This window comes from Anoplophora glabripennis, unplaced genomic scaffold (assembly GCF_000390285.2).
Source record: "Anoplophora glabripennis isolate ALB-LARVAE unplaced genomic scaffold, Agla_2.0 scaffold144, whole genome shotgun sequence".
Classification (NCBI taxonomy): Eukaryota; Metazoa; Arthropoda; class Insecta; order Coleoptera; family Cerambycidae; genus Anoplophora; species Anoplophora glabripennis.
In genome coordinates this window covers 132,708-154,031 of record NW_019416377.1, presented here as the reverse complement: position 1 = coordinate 154,031, position 21,324 = coordinate 132,708, and the positions used below count along the sequence as shown (strand labels likewise).

The 21,324-nt window shown below is 33.4% G+C and overlaps 1 protein-coding gene across 1 annotated transcript in view; it reads left to right on the top strand.

The window, feature by feature from the left end:
• Positions 1-13,185: 13,185 nt before the first annotated feature.
• LOC108911200 overlaps positions 13,186-21,324 on the top strand; it is a 24,934-nt gene continuing 16,795 nt past the window's right edge. The window contains exons 1-3 of the mRNA XM_023454342.1: positions 13,186-13,433; positions 14,104-14,292; positions 20,388-20,647. Coding sequence (XP_023310110.1) covers positions 13,186-13,433; positions 14,104-14,292; positions 20,388-20,647 — 697 coding nt within the window. The remainder of the gene's footprint in view (positions 13,434-14,103; positions 14,293-20,387; positions 20,648-21,324) is intronic.

Here is a 21,324-nt window from a genome sequence, read left to right as displayed (position 1 = left end):
AGTTTGTGGCGCACTCTTTTGGGTGCATCTCCTTTACTATTACAGATAGGACCATCAAACTTACAGCACTGTAATCGTAGAAAATTATTCTGCCTAAACAAGGCGTTTCATTTGACACAATTTCCTGTTATATTTAAAGAAAGTGACAATTGATTTTATCAAATCGACTACAACTTTTTGCCTGTAAAAATAACACCCTGCTTATTTGGATCCTGAAGTAGTCGTGAACATAAATCCAAGTTAAGCTTTCATAAGGGACTTATTTCCCTATTTTACGTACATTTCGGTTGTTATTTAAAAGTAAAAATCGAATTACTGGCCCATCTTAAAAAAAATAAGCGAAACCCTCACGAAACCACAATTTCGCAAATCGTAAATAATCGAAAGCGAGGTGCGTGTCTACTTGCCACTGGTGTTGGCTCATTTGCAGACAGATACATATGAGAATGAAATATAGCTTCAATTATTAGGGGAACATTTAAATTTTCAGAGTGAATAGATGCCTAATTTAAGACGTCTACAATTTTGTTTTCGATATTCTTTATTGACTAAGTATTAAACAAAGTTAATAGAGACGGAATAAAATGCGGCGCAGATCTTAATAGGCAAAAATTTTTGTATGAACGTGGGTCCTAGTGGAATGTTTCTTCCAGGTACAGGGTGTTGAATTTCGTAGTAACATCATTCACATTTTTTCTGAGAATCTTTGATATAATCTGAAGAAACTAAAAATGAAGTACTAAAAATAAATCAAGAACTCATTTAATATGTGTAAAAGTACTATTAACGAATGGGAAATACAGGATGTAACTTATGGACGTAAAAATATTTCAAAAGGTGATCGATTCCTTTGATTACTTTAAAGTTCTTATAAACATGTCGTTATTTCACTGTTTTTAAGGTAACTTCATCTCTTTTTCTAGATATTTCAGTGAAAATTTTCTTTCTAAAAGAAGCGAAGATGAACAGTCTAAAACACATAGGTCGCTAAAAATACCTGACACACACACACACAAAAAAAGGATGTCGCTAAAATGCATAACCCCAAAGAAAAATTGATTTAAATGTTCTTAATTCTATTGCCCTTAAGGTCAATTTTGTATAATTAAACTTCATCTTTTTTTGCTACTTTTGTAGTTATATTAAATATTTTCTAGTTGTATATATTTTAGCTACATGTAACAAATAAAATAATAGTTTTTTTTTTGAAAATTGATCTAAATTATTTTCATTCGAAAAAGACACCCTTGAAGTATAGCCCATTCACCATTCACATAAAGGTTTGTTCGTACAGCAGTCAAAAACCACTGGCAATTGTCCGACGCATGCGCATTTTGTTGTCTTTCAAGGCACCGTTTGATATTTTTCACATAATAGTTTTGAGAATCGAAGAAAACCAGAAATAACTCAGAAAATTGAAGCTGTGGCCCCCACTATGCCTAGATAGATAGATAGATAGATAGATAGATAGATAGATAGATAGATAGATAGATAGATAGATAGATAGATAGACAGACAGACAGACAGACAGACAGACAGACAGACAGACAGACAGACAGATAGATAGATAGATAGATAGATAGATAGAAAGTGACCCATTTTTAAGTACAACGTCAATAGCACAATCCTGACGCCACAGGGTTCCAAAAAAAAGTCGACGGCAGATTGGCGCCAAGGATCAGGTACTTCTGCTAGCGACTCCACACCAAGAGGGACTCTCCAGCGAACGCTCGCCCCGACAACACGCCTTTTTCACAAACTTAGCTTTCAATAAAAAATACTTTATTTCTACCGTTGAGAGATCGTTTTATTTTGCTGTACAGCGAAAGCAACCCTCACTGGTATAACCGGAAGTGCTGGATTGACGGCATTATTTTCATTGAAGAGAGCATATCTGATAACCTCCGGAAACAAAATTTCAGAGTCATATTATCTTTGGTTTCTCCTAAACGTTTAATAGACCACTTGCCGTGAAGAACCCTGCATATTTAAATTAGAAGCAAACATAAAATAACCAGATAACATTGAAGGCAGCAACAATGATTATTAGCGCGTTTGCAGAGCATAAAATTCCAAACTAATCCCAAACTATTCATTCGTAGATAAAAATTTGCAATTTGTTGCAAAAAAGGCTATAAACACTGGTTAATAGCAATCATGACAAAAATTTTTGGTTAGGTTTTTGATTAAATTAGCCTCAAGTTTCCTAACAGGAAAGTTTCCAATTTGCGTTCAAATTCATGACATTCATCAACCTTGACCTGCGGTTTTATATTAATTCCTCCTTTACCAACTTTTGAAGTTTTCAAGATTATTTGACATCATTTTAAACTATTGACAAATTTCAATGGATTTGCTTTCTACAGCATAATAAATTCCATTTTTATTAAAATGGCTGTCAAATGTCGATTTTTCATACAATTTAAATCTTGACGAGAAGTCAATGTTCGTACAGCCGCATATCTTCTTAAATTTTCTATCCCATTTTTTCCTTCTTTTGTTGCTCTACATTTTACTTTCACTTTTTCATGCTGTTGCTACCGATACCACTAAAGTCCTGCGATTAAAAAATAGTCCTTTCCTAGGAGAAAGCACTTCTAAACTAATCGAAGTCTTCTTCGGTCGATTCTCACATACCCACGGCGGTGGCGGCACCACCCCCGAGGACAGACGGATGAGAAAAAAAGTTGACAATCGGGGTGGCATGCGTGACATGGGATCACTAACAGGTGTCGGAGTCGACGGAGTGGCTTTTATAAGGTGGTGGTGGTAGCGCCGGGTGCACACCTCAAGTCGTGATTTTCGACTCCTCGCAAAATATTGCGGCACTCGGGTGAGTACGAAGTAGGTGGTTTCTTATTTTTTTTTTTTTTCGCCTAGGTATCGAATTAGACTTTTAAAATTGGTATTGCGTGTATAAAACCAGTAGAAATTAATAAGTTCTTAAAAATGTTCATATTTTATCAAGCCTTTTAGTAATCAAATGTCTCGTACGTATACAGGATGTAACTCAACGGCGTGTCGAAAATGAATAAACGTTAAATAAATTTAAGAACGGTTTCTTATACGTATCATTCACAGAACATTATACCGCTTTATCTTTTTTTTTTTTGGTTAAAAAAAAACAATTCAAATACCAGCGTCTCGGTACATTTTCTTGCTACATTAAAGAAGTACATAAAAAACAATTTAATGTTGCGTATAAGAAAAATTAGCCAAACTTTTGTTTTTTAAATTCCTTATTGTTTTTTTCTAATTACAATATAAAGGGAAAGTCATAATATCATTAATTTTAACCACAGAAAATCGAAAAAAAATGTTTGCTCGACCTTTTAAAAGATAAGCAAATTTGGCGCCCTACTTCGCAACACATTTTCTTGCAGGAAACGCTCCGGTGGCGGATTCAGAGCGTTTGAACATTGAAGCGAAACAGCTGATTTCCCCAGTCGTCTCAAAGACGAAAAATGATATCGGGATAAATCCAAAGTGTTTTAAAGAGTAAGTATAGTACTTTAAGACCCCATTAATGGTTTCAGCAAAACAATTACCTTTCCATGTAACATAACCTCAAATATATCAAAAATTTTTGCCACTTTTAGGTTAGGATATATCGAAAACCAGAGCCAATTGAGAAATTTGGACCTGGGATTCGAATTCAGCGCACCAAAACACTGCGGAAAAGTACATTACAAACTTACTTTGATAATTTATATGAAAATATGTTTTTGTTTCACAAAACCGTCATTATCGACATAGTTTTACCATTTCAATGCTGTTTTTTTAGATGCACAAGACTGCATAGTTAACAGTAATTATGTAGGAGCAAAAAAAACAATATTCTTACAATTAACGATCCTTCAAGGTCTTTTCCATCAATCATTTTTTTGCATCGTTACGTGGGTTATAGTCGCAGAATAAATAATTCAATTTCACTTGCTTAACAGACCCATTAAGGCCCTGACACCCCATCAACACTAAACATGACCTTTACGCTGAATTTATTTGATACGTATTTATACCCAGCAATATCGCATCGGATAATTGGTCTATTTATGTCAGTTTTCCTATTATGGGTCGGTTATATTGTAATCGACGATTTCCCCGCAAAAAATCGTTAATTCACAGTGGCTCGAAGCGCGCGGCGTTAGAGAATGCCATTAGTTTCAAGTTCGCACAATACAGTTGTTCACTTTTCGCGTTCTGAATGGCTTTGTACAGGGGGAAGCTTGGTATTTTACTCGGCAATAAAACAAACACTCCTAAATGTTGAGAAAGGAAAAGTATTTTTGCAAAACTTTGTAGCAAAATGTAAAACTACGGATTACTTATTAAAAAAATACTTTGCTGTGTAAACTTTCAATCTCATAGTCAGTAGGTTTCGGCTCACAATTTTTTTTTTCTGGTTACGCCACTCCAGACACAATGTTTTGAAAAAAGTAAATGTTTTTTGGGCCCGTCTTACTCAGTTTCTACGAACTAACACAAATGTTGTCTTGCTTCACCGTAAATTAAAACGATATCCATCAACTTCGAGTTGCTATCACGTAAGCCATGACACTTGAAAAACAAATGTAAACACTATTGCAAAAACGTTTTTACAAAAATCGGATTTCAATATTAGGAAACTTCTTATTTGTGGAAGGGCGAAATGGGCGGTGACTATTAGATGCCTTCATTATAGCCATCTTTCTCTATCGCACGGATTTCTATGACTTACTTTATCGCTCTCACGTAACGGCAGATGGACCATCGGTACTTTCCGACCCTGTATATTAATACACGTATTTCAGAACATGAAAGAGATTTGAAATAACCAAATAATTTACATCTAACTGTACTTGTCGAACATTTAAAAGAATTCAATCACCATTTTGAATTTGACAAAACCGAACTGCTTGAGCATCAACCTATTCATTCAAAAAGATTACTCGAGGAAATGATTTATATTAGAAAAATTAAGTGTTAATACTAAGAAGGATATAGATAATTTAAACTTGGTTTATTATAATTTAATTGATAAAATTCTCTTGTAACAGTGGTTTGGTTTACTCAGGTTTAGACTTTTTTTTTATAAATGTGCTGGATTGAAAAGTAAAAAATAAAAGGGGAAAAAGAAATGGAAAAAAGTAACAAGAAAAACAAGCATGATATCTACACACATTAGAATCAACATATTTTTCTACTGTCATTCTGCTGAACAGTACCTAAGACATTATAACAATTTTTATTGTGAAAGAAAACCGCATTGAAACTGTTCCATGAATTATAAGTACACATATAAATATCTAGATACCATCTTAACCACCAACTGTTAACTTGGACAAAAGACACTTCTAATTTCGGTGAGTGAGTAATACCCGTTATTTTTAGAGCTGTTTTTCTTTTTCGGGTTTTATGGTAATTGTGACAGGAACAATTTTTTTAAATTATTGTAAATGCAGGTACTTATTTGATTTTTAAAATTATTTTAATACCTTAACGAATTTTATAAAAAATATTGTTTGTATTTTAGAGCCCTGAGGATGGTGTAAAATAACACCGAAACGTTGGCAATGATTTAAAATATAGTGTTCTTTTTATTTATTGATATTTATCCCATTAAAACCTTGACTTGTATTTGTATAATCAGAAGGTTTTAGATTTTTGCCATAGTATCTTTTGGACACATTCAAATAAACAAATGAATGTCAAAAAATGTAGAAACAGACAAAATCAACTGTGGTTCCAAAAATGTTTATTCGTATTATTGTGGTAAGTGAGTAGGTATTAAAAATGCATATATTCTATTTACAAAAAAAATTCCCTCCCAAAGGAGAAACTTTGAATAAGAAAAAAGACTACTGAGTTGTTCCGAAAAAATAATAATAAATTTAGATGGTACATATCAAAAATAAATAATTTTCAATGACACTTCAAAAATAAATTGATTTGATTTTTTTTTTTTTTGGAAAACTCAGTCGCGTACCTACTCATACTTTTTTATATAAGAAACTGTCCTGCACGCCATTGCTAAAACGATGCAAATAAAATTCTACCAATTAAAAAACCCCTCTTCACTCATCAGTTGTATCAAATGTCAAACAAATGTATTCATAGATTCCTGAGATATAAAAATATTTACTTTTTCAAAATTTTGACGCTCTATATGTCGAAAATTAAGGTTCTTGATATTTAGAGCTAATGAGCATTTAGAAGTAGAATTCTAGTCTCGGCATTGAAATATTTGAAAAACTTGTTCCCATATTTATTTAGCCATACCCGTATACAGGTCTGGTCGAACGAAACGAGGAGGTGGTAGAAATGTATACGACCAGTTGAAGAATGCGCGTGGGCAAACGCCGCACAAACACGGAAACACAGGGCGACTGGGCCATAACTTTCAGTTGTTGACAAATTGCCTAGCAGTGCAGTGCAGCAATGCGAAATTATTTTATTTTTGATTATTTTTATTTAATAATTTTTCTAACCTAAACTATTAATCTTTCTTCATCCTTTCCTGGCAAGGATATCTTCATACCTTCCAGTTGGTTCTTGGCCAATAGTAATATATTTTAATGAAAATGTAAATGTTTTTTGATATGTTATAACCAAAAGGACCCCGCAATAATCTTATGGAAATTGGGTTTCTGTCAAATTGTCTGAATTTTTGATATGTTGTAGATTTTGTTATCCTGAACAAAAGTCTCCATGGGCATAAAGTGCCAAAATGAACATTTTGGCAGCTACGTAGCTGCCAAAGCTCCCCTGACCCGTTGCAAAACTATTCATTTTCAATACTATTTACAGATGTCAAAAGCATATATTAATTATTCTAATCTATAGGGTAATGTTTTTGAGGTCACTGGATTCAACCCTCATGTCAGATTGGACAAATTGACCGTTGACAGCTGTCAATACACTGTCAACGAAGAATAGAAAAGTAAATATTCTCTTTTCACATTGAGAGTTTGGGCTTTTGAGGGAGCTGAATTCAATTCTCATGCCAGATTGGCAAAATTGACAGTTGACAGCTGTCAATTGACTGTCAACGAGGAATATAAAAGTAAATATTCTCTGTTGACATTGAGAGTTTGGGTTCTTGAGGTCGCTGAATTCAATTCTCATGCCAGATTGGCAAAATTGACAGCCGTCAACGGTCAATTTGTCCAATCTGACATGAGGGTTGAATCCAGTGACCTCAAAAACATTACCCTATATATTAGAATAATTAAAATATGCTTTTGACATCTGTAAATAGTATTGAAAATCAATAGTTTTGCAACGGGTCAGGGAAGCTTTGGCAGCTCCGTAGCTGCCAAAATGTTCATTTTGGCACTTTGTGCCCATGGAGACTTTTGTTCAGGATGACAAAATCTACAACATATCAAAAATTCAGACAATTTGACAGAAACCCAATTTCCATAAGATTATTGCGGGGTCCTTTAGCATCAATATAATAAAATTGAACATATAATAGAAGTTTTCTACACATTATATATATACAAATTAATATTATTTTTTCCCTTTAGCAGAAAACTGTTTTAAGGGCCCTATGGAACTCATTAAAATTTATTGCTAGGCGTTTTTTTGCATGTTCAACTTGACTTCGGGAAGATACTAAACCTTATACCACCGCAATCTGAAAGTTAGTGCTCTATCTAGTTATGTAAAAATATACAGGGTGTTCCTTTTAAAAAAGACTGATGATTGTTTGTTTCCTCACTTTTTGACATTTATTTATTTTAATGGATCCAAAAAGTAGTACGTACGAATAATTTTAATGCAAATTATAATAAACTTTCTACTTATGTCGAAAACTAAATAGAACTACAAAACCTAAATTACCTGACCCAAAATGACCCCTTTTTGATATATTAGGTTACAAAACAATAAACATGGTCATAAAATCTATGTTTGTAGGCACTTAGCCGCAGAATATCCCCATTCGTCACTGCGCCGTTAAATTTTTTGCGCGAGTCGCGTGTGTCGTCCCCATTCCGCCGGATCTTGGTTGGCTTCGATAAATAAGACTTCGCTCCCAATAACAAAACCTTCTTCGCCCGGATAAATCGAGCTATCGGCGAACGAGGCAATCGATGTGCTATGACGTTTACGACAGTCATATGTCATTGGAATGACTGCGTCTTATGAATATTCGGTAAGGATTTACATCGGAACTCCCGTAAAGACCTGGAGTAGATGATATCTGATGGGAAACTATGCTCAAAGTGGCTTGAGTTATTGACGAGTGAGTTAAATTATTTTACTGCTCCTTGTAATTGGTGTTAGCAATTTTGGATCCGGGTTGAATGTTGGGCTGTTTGCATTTTGCTCGGACTGGTACAGGGGCGGTTCTGGTGGAATGGGTAGGGGTAATTTATTGGAGAATAATAAGAATTATCATAAAATTAAAAGAATCGATCTGTTTGAAAAATTGTATCGGAGATAATCAACTTAAAGTTCGTGTAAATGAAATGTAGAGACCATAGAAAAGTCTAAAGTTCCTCGATTGATAAAGTACATTGAGGGGAAAGATAATTCAAACTTTTAATCCAATTGAAATTCCTTTATTAAATACATTAATTTTTATAATAGCAATTTTCTTATTAGTGATAAAATATCATAAACATTATTTTTTAACACGATTTTACTACCATAAGTCGACAAGTGAGAGAATAGATACATTATTTTTGAGCATTTAAAATAAATTTGAACTATATTAAGATATTCTTCTTTTAACAATATATCCACGTATCAAATTATTTTTTACATCTTAAAAAATATGTTGAAGAATCAATCTTGGTAATAGGAATCTAGGGACTTCAGGAAAATTTGGACTCGGCTAAAATAATGGAGTCCACCTAACGTTTCCGGTTATACCGGAAATTGACGTAATCTTCGTTATTTTAAATGGAACACCCTGTATATTATTGCAATTTTGGATTCTACGTCAATTTTTAGGTGAACTTTCATAAAGGTTTCCTATTCTTAAAGTTAACTGTTTTTGATATATTTAAATAAAATATATTTTTAAAAAAGCACTGCCTATTTCAAGAAGATGTGTATTTTATAATAATATAGTTAGAGCGACAAAATTTATAAGGGACATAACTAAAACCCTAAACTTCTCTGCCATAATTTCAAAATGACTTAATTTCATACAGGGTGGTAAAAATTTAATGCCGAATTTAGTCAACCATCTTAACTTATTTTTTTTAATAGAACAATCTGTATATTTTTGCGCAACCTGACGAACAATTTTGTTCTCTGTCGAATGGTATAATGGTTCTCTATACCTATCTCTTCTGGTTTTTAAGGTATTTACTGTTTTTTGTGCTGTCAAGGGATGTCGCATAATTTCTTGCGAGGATGGCTGTGAAATTTTTAATGGAACTTCAAAACAAGCACCTAATCTGTCACCAGTTTATTGTTGTCAATTTAACACATACAGTGAATGTTTATTTGAGTATTATTTATTGTTAAATATTAGAAAACGTTAATATTTATTCGAATGCTGACATTCTAAAAGTATTATTTATTCATGGAAAGTGTCACAATATAATAAATAGGACTTGCAGGGTATGAGAGATGCACTCATTGACTACCAATCAGTAGGTATAAATTAAAAATAATTTTAGTTAGACAACAGATTTGAATAAATGTTAACGTTTTCCATCCTTTAACAATAAATAAGACTCAAATAAACATTCACTGTATGTGTTAAATTGACAACAATAAACTGGTGACAGATTAGGTGCTTCTTGTTTTGAAGATCCACCAACTAAATTATGGCAGATAAGCTTGCTTAGAGTTTTAGTTATGTCCCCTATAAATTTTATCTCTCTAACTTTATTATTGTAAAATACACATCTTTTTTATTATTTTTTTTTGAAAAAAATTAAATATATCAAAAACAGTTAACTTTAAGAATAGGAAACCTTTATGAAAGTTCACCTAAAAATTGACGTAGAATCCAAAATTGCAATAATATACAGGGTGTTCCATTTAAAATAACGAAGATGACGTCAACTTTGCTTTGGAAATTCAAACATATTTTAACGTTGGTAATAGAGGTTTTGCCAAAAATTGCAGTTGACTGCAACACTTAATACTTCGTCAATATTTAGATTTTCCTAAAGTCCCTAGATTAACCAAGTACCGCAATCAGTGTTCTTACTGTTCTTGTTTGCCTCAAAATGAGTTTGACATATGCCAATTTGTGCTATTTATATCATAATACTATTAAAACTCAATTGTTGTGATATTATAGATAAAAATATTGAGATATTGCGTAATAAATTCGGAAAAAAACATATTGATAATTCAAAGTTATACGATTATACCAGAGAATGGTAACTAATTGCGGTATTTTACCAATATCTAGGGACTTTAGGAAAACCAATAACGTCATAATATGTAATGCTAACTGTCAGCTGTGACTGTTTTGTCGTTCTGGATTGATTAAATGGATCAATGATTCCCAAAGTGGTCTATATAGACACTTAGGGGACGATTTCCAACTGCAAGGAGTCTATATCAGCGAAAACAAAAATTGGGGGTGCATGAGATGTAATTGGAGGTCTACGAGAATCCACGACCGAAATTTTGGCTTTCCATAAATGGAATAATTCACATAACAAAGATAGTACGTATGTACTTCATAATACTTTCTTGTAATGGTCATAAAAATTACATATGAAGCAAATAAATTTAATTATTATTGTTATCGACTATCCCGAAAAAGTTTTTGATATCTTCATACCTCGTGGAAAGGGGTTACTAATCTTTTTACAAAAAAAGAAAAACAGATTACAAATCACCGATGTAGGAGATTTAATGTTAACTAAATTGAATCCAAATGTTAAAAATGTATCATTAAAGCATCAATATCATCCTTCTCAGTAAAAGCATTTATTTTTTGTGTTGCTATTTTATATTATAATTTTACTAGATTTGCATTTTGTCTCGGTTTAGTTAATAAATGTATAAAACTTAACATGTTTTTTTTAAACACTATCAAAGTGAGTAGCACTGTCTCAGCTGTCAAAAACACATTTGATGAATTTGTAACAATTCAATATTATAAAGGCCCAAAACAGTTTGGGGGCCTCTGAAATAGATCAAACACATTTTTCAATAAATGAATCTGACAATTTTTAAATTTTTAAAGTATTCGCCGGAATTTATAGGAATGAAAAAAAATACTGATAAATCATTTGTCGAGAGCTTCGAATCACAAGCAAATATCGTGACTTTCGAGCCTATGACATTCCATCACTAGATTAGCGGTTATTATAAGTAACGATCCATCACAAGTGAATGTGTTCTGTCACTTCGATAATACAACTTTAATAACACGCCCAATATTTTTGACCAAACGCTGTAATAGAAACAGCAGTAATAAAGGAGATTTATATCAAATTTTATCCTTGGAAAATGACAATTCAATCGTATTTTTGCAACATTTTTATTGTCTTCGCGTGTTTGTAAATGAAATATGTTTATACGAGGCCGATCAAGAATTTCTTTAAAATATATATGTGCACATTACGATTTGTTAAATCAAGGAAATTGGAAAACCGAAGTTAGTATGTAAAAGTAATTATATACTCTAGTCCTACAATTATTTTAACCTACCTGTGCATATATTGTGCATACTCTTTGTAATAAAAGCCTTTTGGTGCAGCTTCTAACCAATTTTACACCACAATTATAGCTACATAGTAAAGGGCGTGTTATAAAAATAGCACTTCAACATTTTCTGTAACAAAATTATTAAATAATTCCTGTTATTTAATAACTATCCCCCGTATATAACTTTATATAGGATTCAATAAACATGTCGCCAATTCCATGGCTGACATGATTCCGAGACATTTTTTTTAAGTTGTTATAGTTTGGTAGGGTATCATAAAAAGCGTTCAATTTACAGGGGTGAATCAAGTTTAGTGATATTAAAGAATAATACAAAAAAATGTACTAATTTTTTTCTTTTCCAAACTAACGATCAATATTACTTGAAGTTTTAGTCGAGTCTAAAGTAGACCTTCTCTTCAATCAAGTGATTTTTCACAAAAAATAACACTTAGTTAGGTATTAGTTACTTGTTGTTGAAAAAAATGTATGAAATGTAATGTTTGTACATACATAATATAACGATATACCTAATTATTTTATTAACAAATAAATGAAATATTAGCCAAATTAGATTTAACGATTCAGAAAAAAAAAACGGGGACAAATCTATCAATTCAATTGGATATTGATATTCCAGTTGCCAAGACAATGATCAAGCGCGTGCTGCTGTGAAACTATTGGTCGAAACGGGTCGAACGATAGTTTTTATTTCTTTTGTATCATTCGCAACTTAATTTTGTTTCTATTTTGTTATTTTCGATTGATATAAGATGTCTATCATCGATTCGTTGATGACGTAAATGAATAAGAAAAAATAGAGTAACAATATATTGTATTTTGTTTAGTATTTTATATTTTTTTTAATAGTAGCTGTTTTAACTTTCCTAAATGCATCCCTATCTATTTTTATGTGCACGCCGTGGTTGAGTGCAATTGTTTACTTCGTTGGAATATGTAAAATGACTGCATTATAGTTTACATAAATCAGATCAATGTAAGTCGACACAGAGATTCATAAACTAAACAAGTGCTTTAAAAAATAGTAAATACTTTTTGGAAAAATTTCAAATTATTTATAACAATCCAAATCTATCAGATTAAAAATATTTTAAAATTACGTGGCAAAATCATTCAAAAGCAATGACACTCCGTTAGTTTCATACAGTTGAAGAATTAAGGTAACTGGCAACACTGATACAACTCCGGTGTGAGTGCTATCCAGTGGTGGAACACAAGAATTTAAGTGCAGTTTAAAAAATAAATTATAACTCGACTATAAAAAATAAAACGTTATATTAAAAATATAACATTTTCAGTTTAAAAACCCATCCTCAGTTAACGTTACATCCTGTATAGCGCAGCCGTATGGTTTTACATGTTTTTTTATTTTTAAGTAAAATCTTAACATGTTTTTTAGTACCAATTGCAGTTAAAGTCCGATACACCAAACTGGAACACCATGTAAAAAAATTAGTTTTCCCATCGCACAGACAGTTATAAAAACCAGTTACGTTTCGATGACGATTTTCACAGGCCACCCCGTAGAGCTAAACAGCGATTCCGCTAACGATGGGGGAATGGGAGGAACAGGGGGACGGCGACCACCACCAGTTGTGGGTGAATCTCAGCGCCCTGGGGGAGGGGAACATCTTCGCTGTGCTGCCGGAGTTGATGAAAAACATGCTGTCGCAGGACATGGCGCTGTCCGGAAGCGCCATGGACGTGGTGCTGCCCAGTGACGACGCATGGCAGGCGAAGATCTACTACAAGCTGGTGGAGAAGCAGAGGATGATGGATTCGGCATCGGCGAATGACGAGTGAGTTGATTTTTTAGAACGCGCATGCTTTTTTATATATCTGCTTTTAGTAGATTCTATGTGGTTATTTACATACTATTTTTTTTATTTTTATTGCTCAAAAAATTGTTATCGTCTGTCTGTCTGTCTGTCTGTCTGTCTGTCTGTCTGTCTGTCTGTATGTCTGTCAGTAGGTTGTTTCTAGAGCCGTTTTAGACAAAAAGGTTCGAAATACGGAAATGAAATTTATAGTAAAATAGTGCGAAAATAGGTAGATGAAAATTGGGCTGATGATTCAATTGATTAAAGGCAAAAATTCACTGAGTCGATATATAATCAATTGTTACTAAGGTATAAGTGAGNAATATAATAATTTCAGTTTAAAAACCCATCCTCAGTTAACGTTACATCCTGTATAGCGCAGCCGTATGGTTTTACATGTTTTTTTATTTTTAAGTAAAATCTTAACATGTTTTTTAGTACCAATTGCAGTTAAAGTCCGATACACCAAACTGGAACACCATGTAAAAAAATTAGTTTTCCCATCGCACAGACAGTTATAAAAACCAGTTACGTTTCGATGACGATTTTCGCAGGCCACCCCGTAGAGCTAAACAGCGATTCCGCTAACGATGGGGGAATGGGAGGAACAGGGGGACGGCGGCCACCACCAGTTGTGGGTGAATCTCAGCGCCCTGGGGGAGGGGAACATCTTCGCCGTGCTGCCGGAGTTGATGAAAAACATGCTGTCGCAGGACATGGCGCTGTCCGGAAGCGCCATGGACGTGGTGCTGCCCAGTGACGACGCATGGCAGGCGAAGATCTACTACAAGCTGGTGGAGAAGCAGAGGATGATGGATTCGGCATCGGCGAATGACGAGTGAGTTGATTTTTTAGAACGCGCATGCTTTTTTATATATCTGCTTTTAGTAGATTCTATGTGGTTATTTACATACTATTTTTTTTATTTTTATTGCTCAAAAAATTGTTATCGTCTGTCTGTCTGTCTGTCTGTAGGTTGTTTCTAAAGCCGTTTTAGACAAAAAGGTTCGAAATACAGAAATGAAATTTATAGTAAAATAGTGCGAAAATAGGTGGATGAAAATTGGGCTGATGATTCAATTGATTAAAGGCAAAAATTCACTGAATCATTATACAATCAATTGTTACTAAGGTATAAGTGAGATATAACCTACAAAGAGTATTCATTCATATCTAAAATGTCATTGTTACTGGATGACTTCTAGTATAAATCATTGCACTTACTAACAGCTAGTCACTTACTAATCTTTACATACCATGAGAACATGACTAATGTCGCAATAAGCGAAATAAACTTTTTAATTAACAATATTTCAGAAAACTACTCTGCGGATTGCATGCCCAGTCCATCACTGAGTGGCAATGACATTTCAGATATGATGCGTATTATTTCTAAGGAAAAGGGTATTATTAATTTTATTCGAAAAATAACTCTAAGAGCTACATTATTCTTATTTAAAACAAGCTTACCACACAGTTAAATAAATTTAAAATATCTTTATTTTATAGAATTTTTTTTTCGAAAAACAGTGGAATATAACGTAACCATCAAAAGGATCATTGGCGTAGAAATTTCAAATTTTTTAGAGCAATACATATTTCCAATTCCCGAGAGAAATAAAAATGTGTACGGCACAGGTTTTTTCGGACGTTTTGACAGTTACACTATATTTAAAATTGTACATCGATTGAAAAACACCTGTACACTTTTTTCAGCGAAATAAATAATTACTTTATATTTACTCAACTGTATGACTGTTGCACGAACCATTTGGAATATATCAAAATAGACAAATTATTTTCAAAAGTGGCATTCTTTCTTAATCTCAAATTACCATTAGGAAAATTACACAAATTATCTTGAGCATCCTGTATACTATCGCAACGAAAATTTGGTTAGTAGGTTTTTCTAGTGTCTTGATCAAGAATCCTTCGGAATTTTTTGGATAAAAAAATCCCTAATGATTTTCTGGTTTTTTAGCTATATAATAGCTATATATCGTAGTCGGCCACGGTTTCGAATTTTAGAGAACACGAGGAATGTACGAGATAGATTTTTTGAAGATGTATCCAACAAAAAAAAAGTTTATTCAAATCGGTCGAACGGTATACGAGTTCTTGTTCCACTTTTAAGCGAGACATCCTGTATATACATATATATTTTTTAAGTTTAACACTATTTCGAAACCCATTGATTTTAGACGATTGGTTTGTTAACGCTTTTTGGCGTAAAATGATCGAAGGAACAACTTCCTGAAGTAATGACATGAAATTAGAAAACACCTTGTATAAAAACAGCTTCAGATATTTAATATCAAGGAATGAAAAGATACGTGATTTTATATAAGGGGCATTCGATGCCAAATCTCCAAGGGCGTGACCGGACCGTTTTAAATTTTCTTAATTTTTTGGTATTAATTAGTCCCCCCCTGCCCCCTAGCTACGCCCATGACTAAATATATCATAAACTTTTTTTCATTTTGTCATTTTGATGCAGTTTTACAAAAAATATATATAAAAATATATTTTTAGTATTTTGAGTTTTTTCATTTTTAAACCAAAAAGTGCTTCTTGAACAACTACAGGAGTCAAATCCTTTGAAGTGGCGCTTGAATATTTAGTGGAATAATACAGAATATAAAATCAGTCAAGTGTTCTAGAAAATGATTTTTTTAATTTCGTTGTTAACTTATAATACTACAAAAATATAACAAGTATTATGGCATTATGCAAAACAAACTTTTTGATATTGAAAAAAATGTTTAGAATATTTAGTTAATAATAATTTAGATAATTAGCAGAAGTAGTTTTAAAGATATGGTATTTTGAGTTATCGCGATTTAATAAAATTTTGTTAAATAATATCTGCAAAAAATAAAAGTACAAAAATGAATATTGAAAGATGATATTTTGAGAATTTCTCGAAAAGAATTGCCCTTTTTCAAAAAGCACATTTTTGTTTTAAAAATCAAAAAAACATCAAAAAAGTAAAAATTTATTATTGTATTTTTTATATAAAACTACATCTCAAAATGAAAGAAAAAAGTTTATGATATCTTTTTTTAACCAAAATATTTATATGCTCATGACTTCTTGAGGAGTTGAAATAAATATCTGAAAAAATTAACGACAGCTACTTTAAATGGGCACTAAAAAATACCCAAAAAATCAGGAAAATTAAAAATGGTCCGGTCACGACGTCAGTGATTTGGCATACCATTATAAGTGAAAACATTTTAAGCTTAAGATATCTGACAACATTTCTGTAATGATACGGAAATAAATTTTGATTTATACCGAATCATTGTGCATGTTTACTGGGTTCGTATGTAGAACAGACGGTTTATAGACTATGTTTACAATAATTATTAAAATTAAAACTCTTTTTCATTAACGTCTGACGTTTCTGCAACATAAAACGATGATTTTAATGCTCTAACAAAAACCTATGCATTTATCGTGGTTACACACCTAAAACAATCAATCTTGTTCAGGACCGTAACAGACAATTGTTGGATACTGAAAAAGACAATTATATTTTGAATATCAAAACCACTTTCAAAAACACCCTGTAGATGAAATAAATGAGTTTGATCAAGTGATTTAACCGCGACAGTGAAACAATATTACATCCGAATACCTCGCTCTGGTTTAACATAAAAATTTGTTATCTACATATCCCGAAATAAAATATTGAATGATGAGCCACTAACATGGCATATTTCGCGAATACATTTATCACGAACGACCCAGTTCCGATTTCCATTTCTTACCAAGGCAACTCAATCAATTGGTACTTTCGCAAATCAATCCATGTATTGAAGGGTCTATTAAGAATTCATCAAAAGTGAGACAAATAAGGCCATGCAATTAATCCAATACCAATATCGAATATATGAAAGTTTATAGTGATTCTGATCATAAAGAATATACAGTGTTTCCGATAACAGAACTTTCTTGACTCTTGCTTGGAATTTTATTGAGTATTTTCTATTTGAAAAGTTGTGTTATACCAGACGAGTTTTTATATTCACCCAGACTAGTTCGATAGAGTTTAGCTCACAGTGGTATGGTGGCAATCGAAACTTTAGACATTTTATTATCGCGTCTTTGTATTCAATATATTTTCCATTCAACCATTGCATGATCTTTCCTTCTCTCCATGCGGATGTTGTCAGTTTTTCTACTTGTCGACGAGGGTAAGGCGCATTATCACTGACAATCACTACACTAGGTTCAAACTGAGGCAAAATACATGTAAACCATTTTCCAAATACCCCACTGCCCACATCCACATGGTAACCTCCCGCTCGTCGATTGACATCTCCTGTCTGCCAAACAGCGATCTAAACGTCACATCTGTCAAAATCGAATTAAATTTAAGTACAGAAATGCACCCGCATCTCCAATGTTAGCTATGTGGGGACCGCTGCCACCGCAAAATTTCGAAAACGGCGTGGCCTGCTGCCAGAACCTAGACGTGACGGAAAGACAGTCCAGCGTCCAACCCTGGTTCAAGTCCATCTTCAACACCGTCCTCAAGTACAAGAACGAATTCTTTGGCCGTCACTACAGCCCTCCCACCGAGGAGAAGCAAAGAATACAGGAGTGTTCCATCCCTGTGAACTACAAATTCATCTTCGCTTTGTGTGACGATGGTTCCTTCCGGCCGGGAGCGATCGTGGGCAAGAATAAAAAACAACAGGAGTTCGTTGTTTACTTCTACCACACCAAGAAGTGCGCCTACGTGAAGCGCAAGGACATGGTGTTGAAACACGGCAACTTACTTGACAAGAAAGTCTTCTTCTGTCACTGCGGCCAGAAGATAAAGGCAAAGGTCTTCGGAAACAACTCCCCAGCCAACAACGGATTCCCCTCCATATTCTACCTGAAGAAGAACAACATCTGGTACAAGATCTCCTTCAAGTCCATCTTCCTTTCCAAGAAGATGATCCGCAAGTGCAACTTGGAGACTCCCAGAAAGAAAAGCGAAGTCGCTTTAGGTAAAAGCAGGTCCAATGTCGCCCAGTTATTAGCGTAGCGTCTATTCTTGTCCTTGGTATCACTCTGTATGTGCTGTGACAATAAAATACGTTAACACGATCCATGAGATTTTCTTGACGTTGCGGCTGTCAGTTTGACAGTTACAAAAAACTCATTTCAATCCGTCATCCCAGTAGAAAAAATTAAAGTGGCAAATCTAGATACAGACCTCACATTGCTCGTAGAAACGTTACAGTTGTCTCTTCTCAACAGAGGTGAGTTTGTTTTCTATAAAAACTTTCAAGAAGGGTACTTCGGAACTTTTCGGAAAATTTTGCACAGCAAAAACCAAGGCCCTTAAATACTTGAAAATTTAATCACATATAGAAAGATTCTCAAACTTTCAAACTTTTTTTGAAAAATTCGAATCCGTCAATTGGGAGAGCTCTGCCGCTTGTTTAAACATTGGTCGAATTTTTGTACTTATAAACAATTAGAATAACTTTATGAATATTCAATCATATCAAATTTTTTAAAGCAGGTTTTAAAAGTTCTTGGAAAGACGCTTCTTTAAAAAAAAAAAAACAGATCGCTTGATCAATTAGTTTAGTTATAGCCGATTCAATTTCGAGCAGGCCGAAGCGGGCGCGCTCTCTGCTTCCCCCACCACCACCACCCGTACGATTTTATTGAATTTCTCGCTTGCATAAATAACTTTAAACACGTTTTAAAGTAGGTTGCCAATGAAGAAAAGTATTGTAATCTTAGACCTGGTAAGTACTCGGAATACCAAAGGTATTTTTCGAAAAATTAGCCCGGATGTCCCAGTACATTTAGTGTAAATGACGGCTATAACTACGTAACTAATTGATCAATCGATCTGTTTTTTTTTAAAGAAGCGTCTTTCCAAGAACTTTTAAAACCTGCTTTAAAAAATTTGATTTGATTGAATATTCACAAAGTTCTAATTGTTTATAAGTACAAAAATTCGACCAATGTTTAAACAAGCGCCAGAGCTCTCCTAATTGACGGATTCGAATTTTTCAAAAAAAGTTTGAAAGCCTGAGAGCCCTTCTATATGTGATTAAATTTTCAAGTATCTAAGGGCCTTGGTTTTTGCTGTGCAAAATTTTGAAAATTTGCAATTTTTTTTTCAAAATCTGGATTGCAAAATTATTATGCAAAATCTATCGAACCGATTTTGATGAAATTTGGTGTGATGATTCTACATAACATGAAGTTTTCTTGAGCCAAGTATAAAGGTCCTATACCCAATTTAAATACCCCAAAAAGATTCCCTAAAAAGTACTGTTTTCTAACCCCATTTTTTCGATTTTTACCATAATCATGATTCATTCGATTTGTAACTAGTAATGTTTTGTAAAAAATTTAATTACAAACATTTTTTTCCTCTTCCATTTTCGCCTAAAATCAACTCTTGAAAAGATACATAATTAAATAGGAAGAAAAATATGACATTTTTCGAATTTTTTTAACATATTGTATCGCCAAAAGTTAAGCCCACGTTTTTTTATGCGCACAGAAAAATTTTAATTTCTAGTGGTATTTGAAAGCCAAATAGCCAAAAATCTCCGTGGATATACGATTCACCCAAACATGGCTTTTTGAAACAGATACCGTCTGGACTAGGTATGACTCTTTTAAAGTTACACGGGAATCTAACATTACCTAACAACTGACGTTAGATTTTCTCAAACCAATTATTTTGTCATAGAAACAATGACAGTATCTTTTTTTAGTTTGAGGTATGGTCAATTTTTTAAATAACAAACCAGTTAATGGAGCAAAATTCCTTGAAGATTTTCCTTTAGTTTTTGACGCAAAATTTCTGATATGGGAGAACATCCTAATCAAAAACAAAATGTTTTTGGATATATCATTGACAATTTGGAGTAGTCCTTTATAAAGAAACATACCTTTCTGTTGTAGGACCATGTTGGACCAGCTCTTGAATGAAGAAAGGACCCCCAAGCTCCACGACTGGAACATCATTCCCAAACCAAAGACGCTACCATGCGAACCAAGAAGAATAGAAACGAAGGCAAGCGGGACAATTGAGCTGATAACCTGGACAGTTAGCGACATAGCCAAAGCTGGCTGTCTTCTTAGTTCCCCTCCTCGACCTGTCAGCTTTGAAGACGAGCAGGAGATGAGGAGAGTCTACACGTTGATTTACGACGTCTTTAGGTGTAAGTAGCAAGAAATATGATACAGTTGTGGACAGGGAAAGGTTAGGTTTCCGACCTAGGGGTTTAAAGGATGGAACTAGATCAGCTTCTTCTGATGAAGATGGTTATATGTCTCTCGAAACATCAAAAAGTCGAAATGTACTAAACAATACGGAAATTGTTTATTACTGCTACGGAAATCGGAAGTTCGATTCGTTAATTGTTATCTAAAAGTACAATAGTAGATATAGAATGATCACACTTATATTCTAATTAAAAAAAAAAGTTTTTCAAATATGTATTTCAATGCCGAGGAATAACGGAATAAAATTCATATTTTGTGAATATTTTTTTTTAAAACGCCGAAACGTTAACTGATTTTGATTTTTTCCCTTCTTTCGGTTATATAATAATTAATTTTTCTTCAACCCCTAACCCCCAGCTACCCCTACTTTTTTTTCAAATGGAAACATAAGGCATGAGAGGGCTCGTTGAAAAGCTTATAGAAAACCGAATCCAGCCATACCAAATAAACAAGTTTTATTTTTTCAATAACAAGTTTTTTTTTTCATTTAGAAATTGAAACAACTAGATAATTTACAAAAATAAACTCAATGTCGCAAATGCTGAAAATGTCCTCCATTCACTATTTGGCATTCTCCAAGACGATAGTAAAAGCTGTCCACAGCATTCTGAAT